This window comes from Elaeis guineensis, chromosome 6 (genome assembly GCF_000442705.2).
Source record: "Elaeis guineensis isolate ETL-2024a chromosome 6, EG11, whole genome shotgun sequence".
Lineage (NCBI taxonomy): Eukaryota > Viridiplantae > Streptophyta > Magnoliopsida > Arecales > Arecaceae > Elaeis > Elaeis guineensis.
In genome coordinates, this window is record NC_025998.2 from 32,374,584 (window position 1) to 32,388,797 (window position 14,214).

Here is a 14,214-nt window from a genome sequence, read left to right on the forward strand (position 1 = left end):
GCAGAAGAGAATGACGAATGCAAAAGCAGAAGATCTAAATGAAAGTGATATTATATATATATATAGGACCCTTCAATAGTCCGGATGAAGTTATTCAAATCAATGCTTCTCCAGATTTTGACACGTGGCTACATCAAAATCGATTATTGATCAGACGGTTCGACGCACCTACCTTCAAATTATACCACCTCACTACTATCTGCGTGAACGGCACAGAGCCAATGACATCTGGATATATGGTTGAAATCGACTAGTCAGAATCAAATCATTCGGATTCATCGGACGTCAGACTATCTTCTTGAAATGACACCCCAATGATGATCTCACGGTTATCAAAACGACAAAACGGCTAGAGACCTTTTGTTTTTCAAAAAAATCATTAATGTCTGCAGTCGAATTGGAGCTCGAGACAATATGTGGCAACTCCCTTCGTCCAACGTATCAAACCACGTGCTAATCCATATGTCAGACTACCTTGAACTTGGGAGTGGGAGGCAACTGTTGGGGCAATTCAACCGACTCCTCCGATTCTGACATTCAATCGGCTCGATAAGCACGAACTGCTGACTATCAATCGATTGACCGATCAAAGTCGGTTATTCTCAATCTCTCTAGCAAATTCCGACAATGACGACTCTACTGATTCTAAATCGATGACCATCGGCATATCAGAGTTGTCGATCGATGATCATTCAGGCTTCCACAATTACCGATATATAATCGACATATTTAGACTACCGACATAGAGTCGGCACACCAGAAACAACTAGCGCAGAAAGTGCATAATGACCAGAACATGATCAGTGGTAGGTATAACCGCCCATCCTACGATCACATAGTATCAGAATAAGTGAGACCCACGTCTCTAACCGTTACAAAAGGTTATCAATAACTTGTCTATAAAGGAGGTAAATGAACAATATTTAGGTAAGATACTTTTTTGAGCTGATACTCTGCTGCTTTGAATATTCTATCTGTTGTTCATCACTCTTTACTGACTTAAACATTGAAGGATCTCCACCAGACATAATTTCGATCAATATAAATTTTTTTTTGCAGATATTTTTCTCCAACGATAGATGCAATAGGAGATTGACCGCAACAACTAACATCAAGCAAAGCAATCAGCGGTGCAAACCATGCAACGTGGCAGATCCTAGATCTTCTCTGACAGCTGGACCCGCCAACAGCCAGTGTACCATTTTTTGTTTTCCATGATACAGAACAAAATGCATCTTGTTCCATAATGACCTTGACGTCCTCTTGACAATTCCCTGTCCTCTTTTTACACAAAAAGAAAAATAAAAAGGAAAAAGATCAACCTTCGAGGATTCAATTTATTTAACAATCATAAGTTGTTCTTTATTCTTAGGCTCAAGTTCGACTGGAAGGCCTTGAGTAGGTGATGGCATTGGATCCCTGACGAAAGCATCATCTTTGCAGCATAATCTCCATTTGAATCTCGTGGCTAGATAATGCATTGTAACAAGTGTCTCTATTCTTGCAAACTCACTGCCGGGGCAAATTCGCAGCCCGCTTCCAAATGCCACAAAGCAGTAAGGTGGAATTGATGATTGATTCTCAAATCGTGTTGGATCAAATTTACATGGTTCTTGGAAAATATTAGCGTCCATATGTGTTATGCTTGATGCCCAGAACACCTAAAACATTAGAGGGACAAAATTCAAGTTCTATAAGAATGGCTAAAAATCTTCTATTCAAATGTAGCAATTAGTAAAAAATTCTTCAAGTTTTGTCTCCCTACCTGCCACCCTTTTGGTATGAGGTACCCATCAAACTCAACATCTTTGAGAGCTCTTCGAAAGCTCCCAAACAGTGGAGGGATCATCCTTAGTATCTCCAGCGCAACTCTCCATGTATACTTCATCTTGTAAAGATCATCCCACGTTAGAGCCTCCCCTGGGGCCTTGCTTTTGGCTATCTCTTCCTGCTCTGCAGTCCATAATAAAAGAGTACAAAGTGATAGAAGAAGAAATAGAAGATTAATAATTCGATTCTACTGAGTGTACACCAGAGTCCCCACTAATTATAAAGGAACATTTTGTGGGCTTCGTTGAATTCAAGAGAGTGGTGAAGTATGGGTAGTGGAATGTCTCAAATGTGACAAAATGTAGAAGAATTCTTATAAAAAACATGAGGCAATCATTTAAAAAACTCATATAAATCATATATATATATAGTGGAATTAATTAAAGCATATACTTCTGTTGCTAATGCATGTAAAATAAAAATCAAACTGCATCAAGAAGATTTGTTACCATGAACAACAGCAGCATAGGTGACCTGATCGTTGGCGAGGTGGCGCATCATAAAGGTCATGAGGGTGGACGAGGTGTCATGACCAGCTACCAAGACGAGCATCGCATTGTCCACAATTTCTTCATCAGTTAATCCATTGGTGCCATCTTCACCACCCAAGGTAAGCAAATGGGTGATGAGGTCTTCACTAGAAGAGACCTGGCCTTGGGCCACCATAGCCCTTCTCTCTCGGGTGATTCTGGTGAGCACTTTTCGAGCCCGATGGCTTGCTCTCAGGCTCTTACCGAAGTGGGTGAAGGGCAGGTTCAAGGGCACTGCCCACATTCCCGCCAGCATGTCCGCACAATCCTTTCCAAGGCCTTCTCGTAGGGGCCCTCTCTCCAACCCAAATATGAGGGAGCATATGATGTCAAACGTGAGACCCTTCATTAAAGGCAACACCTGAAAATAGTTACGAGGATATCAGTGCTGTGCTTGTATCTGTGCCTGTTATTGTCGCAATTGTTTTGCTCTAATAGCAAGTAATTGATCCCATGGTGACGTCTATTAGTCCCATAATGGGCATTTGCAGCTTCTCTTTTATTTAGAAAAGCTAGCTTGAGACTTGAAATGCTTCTAAGGCGGTATAAAACAGACTCAGGCTTCCACCTTGAAATCGCTTACTAGGGCTTACATATTTGAATCGAAACATATACCTTACAATAGTCATTAAAGCAAGAGGGAGGTATGAGATTTACAATAGTCTTTAAAGCAAGGAGGTATGAGATTCTTAAGGTGCCTTTGGTTACACTTTTTGATTTTTAATTTTTAAAAAATATTTTTTATTTTTTAATTTTTGTTATTGAGTAAAAACAAAAAAAGTAAAAAATATATTTGATAACTACATTTCTATAAAGCAAAAAGCAACGTTTGAGGACGGCAGATGAAGAGCTCGATGAGGGAGAAGGATTCAGGAAGGGAGAGAGAAGGGGGTAGGAAGGTAAAGAGCTCAATGAGAAAGAAAGATTTGGACTCTTTATTTTTTGATTTGGCGTTTTAGATTTGCGGAAGTAAAAAAAAAGCAGAAAAGTAAGTTTTGAAAAGCAAAAAATTTTTGCTTTGCATATAAAGTAATTATTTTAATTCTTTTGCTTGTTGCTTTTTGCTTTTCATGGTGTTACCAAATATTGCTTTTTAATTTTTATTTTTTAAAAATTAAAAAATAAAAAAAATATTTTTTTAATGGCTAACAACGTATAAAACTTTAGCAAAATAGAAGCTTAAGATTCTTATTTTGCTAACTAGTATCCTCTTAAGATTAATGACATAAAATTTGCCTTCATTGATTCTGAAATGATGGTTATGCCTTCAAGAAAGCTGCAAACTCATTTCTTTTATTCCTCATTTCTATTCTCTATGAAATCTTAAGTTTTAGTCTATTCTAGATACCTTAAGCTTCTTAATTCTTAGTGGAGAGCGATTGATGATTTACAACCGTTCATGAGTAATATTCCTATTGCCATCATGTTGTATATAATTAGTTGAATTAAATTTTTGAGGCTTACGTTTTAAAATCGCTTGGAAGATTACATCCCATGTTTTTAGGCTGGGCCGCCTCACGACTACCGTTAATCTTTTTAATCGCTGGATCTTGTTAAGATACTTAAGCAATAAGGCTCTAGATATTATAACAAAATGTTGATACCAGTTAATATAGGAGGCCAGATAACAGCAAGATATTGGTATCTCTTTAGTAATATCTGAATCTGATAAAATTGAAACAATATAGAGAAGATTAGCATACCCCTGTGCAAGAATGGCATGCACAGATCGAGAAATGATCCCAAAAAACAGCAAAATATTGGTTATGCACATATGCTTAATGCAAAAGTTATGACTCCAAAATTGTCATATGATATGACCGTTGATAAAGTAGTACTACGCTGGGCCACGAACAGAGTTGGGTAGGTGGGGAATCCTCCGTTTTATTTTTTGTTAAGTAACAGCCTCACACCCATGCATCAACAATTCAGCATCATGATCGATTTATTGCCTTGAATTGTAACCATGTTAACACCTCTAAATTGCTTTTCTTCTTTTAGCTTCTTTTCTTTCAAGATTTTATTTATATTTATATTTATATCTATTTATCTATTTTTGACTGTGACTGATATCCCAAAGGGCAGTGCCCTTCCAATATCATTACTTTTGGTTATAACAAGCAAGATAAGAACCATACCGTGACGGTCTGCCGGCCGATCCAATTCATCTTAAGATGATGCCTGACCTCCCTGTCTATTTTGCCCACGTAATTCTTCAACACATCTGGCTTCAGGAACTGCATCACTGCTGCTCTCACACGCTTGTGATCCTTTCCAACCAATTCAATTATGGTCCTTTTGCCCAGTATCCTGGTAAGAGAACTTGGTTGCTGGGGAACCAATGCTTCATTCATGAATATGAACTTATTCGCAGCAGGACCGGTCAGAAAAATTGTCGGTGCCCCGAAGAGTGATAGCTTCGAGATTGGCCCATACCTTTTTATTCTTCCCTCGAGCCACTGCTCGCCGGTGCTCGCCTGCATGGCTCGGAGAAGGCCAAGGCTTTGGCCGATGATGGGGAGGCCTAGAGAGCCAGGAGGGAGTCGTTTTGATGAGCTTCTTTGTTTGGTCAGAAGAAGATGGATGATAGGCAGCAAGGCAAGGAAGAGAACCAGCAAAGCTACAATAGCCATTGGAAGATTGGAGATGTTGAGTATATGGCTGCAGATTTCAGAGACGCAGAATGAGGCCAGGCTTTAAAAGAGTTGGGATAAAATTAAAGTTGGTCATACAAACCACTCGGTGAGTTCAAGTGTACCTGGTTTTCCTTCCAATTGACTGGGGACACCCCCTTTGCTACGGGTCGCTTTCAGAAAGATAGGACATTTGAATCATTTGAAAATGTTCCGCGGGTAAAATCAACTTTTTCTCTCTCTCCTAACGTCGTCCACATTTAATTTTCTATGGGCATTAATTAGAGAAGACAAGGAAGTGACTAGTTTAGTCGTTTGTACAGATTGTCTGGATACAATATTAAAAAGAATCCACGACAAAGTCCGCATTGAAGGGTGGTCCAAACACGTGGTAGGACAGATATAATCAATAATCAATAATTTCTCGATCGTACGTCGTGTCGGTGCTACGTCCCTGTCCAGGAGAAAATATTCGTGCAACGGTGATATCACGTCACCGTTGTAACAAATTAATAAAACATTAAATATAAATAAAATATATAAAATAATGTGAGATATTATTCATAAAAATTAATATAATATATGATAACCGATAAAATATAAAAATATTGATTCTTTTTGTTCCATCTATTTTCATCTTGTCATGTATTTATTTTTTTTTTTTTATTGGATCGGAATAGCATTTTGATACAAAATTATTTTATTCTCACTGAAGCTGTATATTATTTTAAATTATACAATCTTTTTATACTATACTTTTTATTTTTAATTTAATATAACTTAGGCCTTTTTATCAAAAAAAAAAAAAAAAAGAGCATGACTTAAAGTGATCCTTTCTTACAGACATCCAGCGGGATAAAGTGACAGAAACAATGGATGCAAGTGCTCGGGTTGGGTCTGTCCAGCTTCACTCAAAGCCAACACCCAACTCTAGTGAAGTCTAATGGTAGGATCCAGATGTAAAATTAACTTGCTTGGAAAAACTTAGACCATCATGATCCCATCGTAGGATCGTGACTAGTTTTGTGAAACAGATGATGGATGTAATTTGGGATCAGGTCTCGGATCAGGACAGTATTAATTCATTATCTGAACTTTAAGAATGGATTGTGTTGGGGTGAACCCTCGATTCACCACCGAGTGGCCAACCGACCAAGAGGATCACATCGATTTTGACGAGAGCCAGCAATTCAATTTGAGTTTCAGCCGACTAAGTCCAGTCGGCTAAGTTCAACATGTAACTGATGATCCAAAATAATATTCAGCTGACGACTTCCTCGGTGTTTTTACTGGCTATCTTAATCTCGAAAGAATAGAGGTTGAGCAATCGTTAGTCGGCGTAGTTATTAACTACCAGTGCTCATGGGGTCGTGGGATGCAATAATCATCCACTAATGATTCATTACTTAGTTTTAATGATGGTTAATATGGTAACCACCCAGTAAATGCAATAACTCTCACGTTTTGAGTTTTAAGGGATAGGAGTTACATAGTAATAGCATTCTCCACTATGTAAAAGAAGGTAAGCAGAAGTACCGGGATCAGATATTTTTAACTCAATGTTTAGCTCTTGCACATTGGTTCTTTCTACTATTCCCTATCTTCAACTGACTTAAGTATCGAAGGATCCCCCGTCAGACAATTTTTGATAAGCAGACTTGATTTTACAGGTTTTCTACCGTCCAACAAGTAGGCGCAACATCTCGACTCACGACCGACTATCTCGTCGGAGATTCATGGCAATAGTCTAGCATACCAAGAAAGGGAAGGGTGATTTGTGATACTCCTCAGCAGGAACCATAGCCAAAATGAGGGTGCAAAATGCTTCGACCAGTTTTGTCCGACGTTCATCTCTATATGAGGCACTTCTGGCGACTAACATTGAATCCAGTGCTTCATGTCTGGTAATCACAGCAGACCAATCATAATTCACCGCTCTAGTGTAGTAGGTGAAAACTCTTACAGAGCCTGTTCACAGTCTGTAATATACTGTGGAGCAGCAACAATAACAACAACATCTAGAGGAACCAGCGCCACAGGCTGTGCCATCTAGGCACACAGACGGGCTCTTTCTCTGCCCCATCAACCGGCTTGATATTCACATCGCACCGAACCACAATCCCTTTGGCACTTGTGATGCACTGATTCTCAACCTGATTGATGCTCACATTGTGCAGACACAGTGGAAAAATGATCACTTTTCCCTCGATGAGCATCTAAAAAGGGAAAGTGACATCATTCTCTCTCTAGCTCTTCTAAGGAAGATTCTACTTCGGATTATTCTCGACATCCCTACGAATCCCAACGACGGCTGGATGACTATGACTGTAAGCTGCAGGAGATTGACCACTAGCTCAATCAACTTTAGCTTAACAATTGAGATTTTACTGGCATCCTCGGCATCATTCATCCCTTATTCTCTCAATGGATTCTGGATGAGCCAATTTCTGCCCAATTTAAGATGCCACAACTGGAGCCATATGATAGCTCCACCAATCTGCTTAACCATCTTAAGAGCTACAAGGCTCTCATGCTACTTCAGGGGGCTTCTGATGCCCTTCTCTATATTACCTTCCCGGTTACTCTTTAGAAAACTGCTTGAATCTAGTACTCTGAACTTTAGTCAGGAAGCATCTATTTTTTTGAGTAGTTTGAACAACTCTTTGTGGCCCACTTCAGCACCAGCAAAAGAATACCACGAACATCTGATAGTCTCTTTTCTATTAAATAGCAAGATAGAGAATCATTGAGTGATTACGTGGCACATTTCAACACTACCATATTGGATGTTTGTGATCTCAACGAATCCATGACCATTTCAGGTATAAAAAGGGGGTTATGTAGTTCCAGATTCACCTATTCTCTAGACAAAATGTTCTCCCAAATATATGCTAAACTATTCGAGCATGCATAGAAATATAGTCATACCCAGGAAGGTGCTTCCGATCGATGCCAATCTGAAGGCAATGGTCGGAAGAAAATGAACAAAGGTGAAACCTTAGAGGGGTCCAGCAAAGTTCGGATCGATAGAGAGGCCCCATCTCACCAACAAAGTCCAAATCCGAAGAATTTCAGGTATAGTTATCACTCTTACACTCCCCTTACTACTCCTTGTGTGTAGATACTCATAGAGATAGAAGGAGAAAGTTATCTCCTCTGCCATCCACCAATGAAGAAATCACCGACATCTTGCAATCAAAAAAGGTACTGCCATTTTCACCACGACCACGGTCATGACACCAAACAATGCATCCAGTTAAAGGATGAGATAGAAGCCTTGATTTGATGGGGTTATCTCGAAAAGTACTTACAAGACCGTCCTACATAATTGCCTGTCGATCTCTAACCTCAGCCACATCCAAAAAGAAAACTCATGCTCAACCGATAGCAGGTGTGATCAATATGATTTCTGGAGGATCAACACCTGGGGGGGCAGAATGTTCGGAGAACTCAATGAAACATCAGCGAGGAGATAATACCATCATTTTCTTTGATAAAGATCTTTGAGGAGTTCAAACTCCTCATGATGATATTGTTGTTGTTTCCATGACAATAGCCGATTATGATATAAAATGATATTTAGTTGATAATGAAAGTTTCACTGATGTATTATTCTATGATACCTTTTTTCAAATGAGAATATCGACTGACTGACTAAAATCTGTTAACATGCCTTTTGTCGGATTTATGGATAAGTCAATAAAAATAGAGGAGGAGATAGAACTTTCTAATAACTGCTGGACAGCGATCTTAACAATCCACCATACAACTTAACTTCCTCATGGTCCGTGTTCCATCGGCTTACAATGTGATATTAGGACAACCTAGATTAAATGCACTTCGAGCTGTGGTTTTGACATATCATCTATTTGTTTGATTTCCGACAAGAAATGGGACAGGAAAAATGCGAGGAGATCAACAATTGGCCTGATAGTGCTTTTTAACAATGATTAAAGGAAAGAAGCCTTTGAAAGCTCTTCCAATTGATGGGTTGGATCATAAAGAGGAAGAAAATCATGGAGAACCCATCGAGCAACTAATTTCGATCCCCTTGAGAGAAGAAGACCCGACAAAAATGATCCAAGTCGGATATCTACGGTAAGTCAAGATCTTCGAAAGATGCTCATGGCTTTTCTATGGAAAAATGCCGACAATTTTGGTGGCCAGCTTCCGACATGCCAGGTATTTCTTTTGATGTGATTATCCATAAATTAAATGTTGACTCATAGTGTAGGCTAGTATGTTAGAAAAAGAGAAGTTTTACTCCTGAAAGATAGAAGACTATTGATGAAGAGGTCGACAAGTTGCTAGCTGCTAACTTCATTCGAGAAGCAAATTATCCATATTGGCTGGTATTACAGTCAAAGACTCATAGATCGGCACATGAAGTATTATCCACTTTGGTCTACGACCCATAGTCTGAGAGTTATATGAAATATTTTTGAGCCTCACGATTTTGCATCTAAAAAGATACCTCTTATGGGAAAGATGGTCCCTTCCTATATAAGCTAGATTCTTTTTTGACTCCAATCAAAATGAGACTAATGATATCCTTTTTTCTATATTACAACATAGCCTCCCCAATCAAAAAAAAATCTGTGTACTTCACAGACCGTGTCTGTGTACTCTCATAGAGTGGTGTTTAAACGAAAGGAGCTCCACAGTCCACGGAGGGTAATGCCCTCCTTCTAGTGCTAATGTTGCAGTCAAGAACTTATGGCTCGGTGCGTGAGGTATTATCTATTTTGGCCTATGGCCCATAGCCCGAGGACTATATGGGCTATTTTTGGGCCTCACGATTTTACTCCTTAAAAGGCACCTCATGTGGGAAGAATGGTCTTTTCCTATATAAGCTAGATTCTTCCTTGACTCCAATCAATGTGGGATTATGATGTCCTTTCTTCTACACCATAATAGCTGGCAAATATGGTGATGGTCAAAAAAGCAAATGGCAAGTGGAGGATATACATCAACTACATCGATTTGAATAAATTTTATCCAAAGGATAGCTTTCCACTATCAAGAATCGATTAGTTGATTGATGCTATATTGGCTGGGGTATTAACTTCTGAGCTTTATGGATGCTTTTTCTAACTATAATCAAATTCAGATGACATCCGAAGATGAGAGAAGATGGTGTTTATTACCGAGAATGGCTTATACTACTATAAAGTTTTGCCTTTTTGGTCTTAAAAATATCAGAGCAATATATCAACAATTAGTCAATAAAATCTTCAAAGATCAAATCGATCGAAACATGAAAATATACATCAATGATATGCTCGTGAAAAGTGACCAAGCATCTCAGCATATTCATAACTTAGCAGAAGCTTTCGACATCTTAAGGAAGCACCAAATAAAGTTAAACCTAACTAAGTGTGCATTGGGGGTAACTTCAAAAAAATTTCTCAGATTCATGGTGACAAGGTGAGGCATAGAGGCTAATCTCAAAAAGATTAAGGCAATTCTCGATATGAAGCCTCTAACTTCAAAATGAGATATTCAAAAATTGATCGGACGTATTGCATCTCTTAGCTAATTTATTTCCAAGTTGGTGGAGCGATGCTTTTCATTCTTCAAAATACTCAGACAGATGAAAGACCTCAATTGGATAGAAGAATGCCAGAAAGCTTTTGAAGGTCTGAAGTTGTATTTAAGCTTCCCTCCTTTCTTAACAAAGCTAAGTATTGGTGACAAGGTGCTTATATATTTGGCTACATCCTTTGAAGCCGTGAGCTCAGTTTTGATTTGAGAAGATGATAAAGTGCAAAAATCCATCTATTACATAAGTCAGATTCTACATGGTGCAGAGATAAGATACTCCCGACTCGAGAAGGTCATCTACAAAATTATCATCACCATGTGATGACTTCGCCCATACTTTCAAGCTCATTCGGTTAAGGTGTTAACCGATCTTCCCTTAAAAATCTTGCTACAACAATCGGACACTTCGAGAAGAATGGTGAAGTGGACAGTCAAACTCAGTGAGTTTGATCTTTTTTATCTTCCTTGTTCCACTGTAAAAGCTCATATTTTAGTTGACTTCATTGTTGAACGAACGACATCAAGCGACGAAACAACTCAGGAGCAACCTGAAGAAGAAACTTTGAAACTGGCATGGATCTTATATGTAGATGGAGCATCAAATTCACAGAGTTGCGAAGCAGGCCTCATCTTGACTAATGTTGATGGAGTAGTCCCTGAGTATGCTCTTCGGTTCGCTTTCAAGACTTTCAATAACCAAGCTGAGTATGAAGCCTTGATAGCTAGCCTCAAGGTGGCTAAGAATCTTGGCATAAAATATTTAAAAGTTTTCACTGACTCATAATTGATGGTTAGACAAGCCTGAGGAGAATATGAAGCATGAGACTCAATTCTAGCAAAACATCTACATAAGCTTCGATCTCTACAATCAAGTTTTGACCACTTTGAGATCTTCCACATACCTCACTTGAAAAATGTCTGAGCTGATTCGTTATCTTGACTCGCAACTTCTGGATATCATGAGTTGAAAAAAATCTTCATTGAACATTTCGATAGCCCGAGTATTGATGAAGTCGAAGAAGTTTATCAAGTTCAAGCTAGCTATGAATTAAGTTGGATCAACCCCTTTGTCGAATACTTAACTAGCAGGACACTGCCAATGGACCAAGTAGATGCATGATGAATAAAATGGTTGGCAACTCAATATGTACTTGTTGATGCACAACTTTATAAAAGATCAACATCTTTATCCTTACTCAAATGTTTTCGTTCTTCTGAAGCCGATTATACCCTCAGAGAGATCCATGAAGAAATCTGTAGTAATCACCTGGGGGATAGATTGCTATCCTATAAAATACTTTGGCAAGGATATTATTGACTGACTATACAAAAGGATGCTGCCGACTTAGTATAAAAATGTGACCAGTGCCAAAGATTTTCCAACATTTAAAAACCTCCCATCAAATCATCTCACATCAATTTCAGCACCTTGGTTGTTTGACCAATAGGGGGTTGACATAGTTGGTCCATTCCCTCCTGCAAGTGATCAACGGTGATCTATAATGGTCACCATCGACTACTTCCCTAAATAGGTGGAAATAGAGCCATTAGCACAAATAACGGAGAAAAAGATGATGGATTTTCTGTGAAAGTCGATCAATTGCCGATTTGGTCTATCCAGAGTGATCATCACGGACAATGCCAACAATTCAATAATGCTAAGTTTGAGAAATTTTGCACGAAGTACCATATTATCTATAGGCTTACTTCGGTCAGACATCCACAATCTAATGGAGAAGTCAGGATGACTAATTAAATGATATTACAAGGTCTGAAGATAAGATTGGATCAAGCCAAAGGTCAATGGGCCGACAAACTCTATAGTGTACTATGATCTTATTGAATAACTCCTCGGATTTCGACTGAGAAAACTTCTTTCAGCTTAGCATTTGGAACTGAAGCTGTGATCTCAATAGAAATCGGCCTATCATCAACTTGAGTGGAATACTATGATGAGTCAATCAATTCGGACAAACAAAGCATCGACTTAGACTTGCTCAATGAAACTTGAGGGCAGGCTCAACAAAGAACATAGCAATAATGGATAGTTCGGTATTATAATTCTCAGGTCAAACCCAAAATTTTTCAAATAAAAGATCTTATCCTCAGAAGAGTTGAAGTCTCCAAACTAATTGAGCAAGAAAAATTATCTCCAAATTAGGAAGGTTCTTATAGAATCTCGAAAGTACTCCGATCAAGAGCATACAAAATCGTAAACTTAGATGGCACAAAAATTTTTTGGACTTGGCATGCCTAGAATCTACCCATATATTACTAGTAAGTCATTTGGATTAAATAAAATACATCAATGACTTCTTTTCTATGACACTATGCCAACAAGTTCATTTATTCGGTAATCCATCAAATAACATGATTGATTGACATTTGATCATATAATTAAATTGTTGGCTGACATCCAGTGAAAAGTTATTTAGCTGATACCGAGTAACTAGCTTATGGTAAGAAATTAGTTGGCTAACATTTGATTAACCAACTTGGGGTTTGAAACACCTGAAAATGGTAGTTAATCAGCATATACCTGATTAACTAAGGGTCAAATATCTCGAAATGAATTTGAGTTAGAAAATGCTTTCGACGACTGACTACATTGCTTAAGTTGACATTCTACAGCAATCGACTACTTGACTTAGAAAAATTTTTACTAAGTCAATTCTATTCACCGTTGTCTATGCTCTTCTATCGACTATTTTACTTAAAAATTTTTGAGGATTGTAATCTATTGCTGCCTACTATGCCTGCTGACTACCCTAATTAGTCACTCCATCCAAAGCATTAAATGAAATCAAAAAAAAAAAATCTGCATAGAACGGATTTGAGGAGTTCATTTAATTCCAAAATGAAGTTTGTACATAGTCAAAAGACAAAACAAAAGTGCAAAGAGCTCAAGGATGTTCGTTGAGACTGCCTGCTTTCCTCACCACTTTTAGGGGCCTTGTCTCCCTCATCCTTACTAAAAGCCTCCATTAGGCTGCAACTTGCTTAGGTTTAGTTTGGGCTAAAGGCGACGAAGGGCCATCATGCAGTCTTCAAAGTCAACTCGATAAGTGATGGTTGACCTTTCGGCAATTTCATCCTCGAACACTTGGGATGCTCGAAACTTGGTCAGTGCCCAAGAAGCTACTTTCTGGGCCCGAGTTTCTATCACTGACATCTTCTCCTCTGCCTCCCAAGTGGCCTTCTCAGCATCTCTTCTTTTGTCCCTCTTCTCAGTGAAGGTAGCTTTCGCCGACTCCGTCTCCTTCTTGAAGTCGGCCTTCAGCTTCTTCAGCTCCTTTTTCAACTGGGACTCTAGGTTGGCAGCTTTATCTTGAGCGAAGGCTAACTCGACCTCGAGTAGAATGAGTTTATCTTGATATTTCTTCTCTTGCTCCTTGGCAGTGTAGAGAAGTTCCTCAACTACTTCAGCTCGAGCATTAGCAATTTGAGCTTGATCCTCCATTTAGTGGTTGAGACGGTCGAAAGCAATCAACCCCTCATACAAAATTATTGCATCGTGTGCCAGCTGCAAGAAAGAAAAATTTGCTAAGTTAACAATTCAAAAAAAAAATAACAGGTGAACATCCAAACTTACCAATAACAACGATGCATAGGAGCCCGATATGATTTCTTCGACTGGATGGGCTTTCCTTTCTTCCCAGTCGATGGGAAGCATCACC

General features: G+C 38.7%; 1 protein-coding gene and 1 non-coding gene across 2 annotated transcripts; one reads left to right on the forward strand and one right to left on the reverse strand.

Annotated features, from left to right (window-relative positions):
* Positions 1-866: 866 nt before the first annotated feature.
* LOC140858561 (cytochrome P450 716B2-like) lies at positions 867-5,063 on the reverse strand. Its single transcript, XM_073259451.1, has 4 exons — positions 4,499-5,063; positions 2,280-2,721; positions 1,766-1,953; positions 867-1,661 (listed from the first exon to the last, which is right to left on the reverse strand). Exons 1-4 carry the CDS (start codon positions 4,991-4,993, stop codon positions 1,338-1,340), a joined length of 1,449 nt encoding a protein of 482 aa, XP_073115552.1. The 5' UTR covers positions 4,994-5,063; the 3' UTR covers positions 867-1,337.
* LOC140859025 (U6 spliceosomal RNA) lies at positions 4,010-4,111 on the forward strand. The gene has a single exon (XR_012142425.1). It is a non-coding gene; the product is annotated as a U6 spliceosomal RNA (small nuclear RNA).
* Positions 5,064-14,214: the final 9,151 nt, after the last annotated feature.

Excerpts from the sequence above, each read along its gene's own strand:
- LOC140858561 (XM_073259451.1), bottom strand. The coding sequence starts at position 4,993 with ATGGCTATTGTAGCTTTGCTGGTTCTCTTCCTTGCCTTGCTGCCTATC. Across the intron at positions 1,954-2,279 it reads CTATGCTGCTGTTGTTCATG|AGCAGGAAGAGATAGCCAAA; the intron begins GTAACAAATCTT and ends TATGGACTGCAG. Across the intron at positions 1,662-1,765 it reads TCATACCAAAAGGGTGGCAG|GTGTTCTGGGCATCAAGCAT; the intron begins GTAGGGAGACAA and ends CTAATGTTTTAG.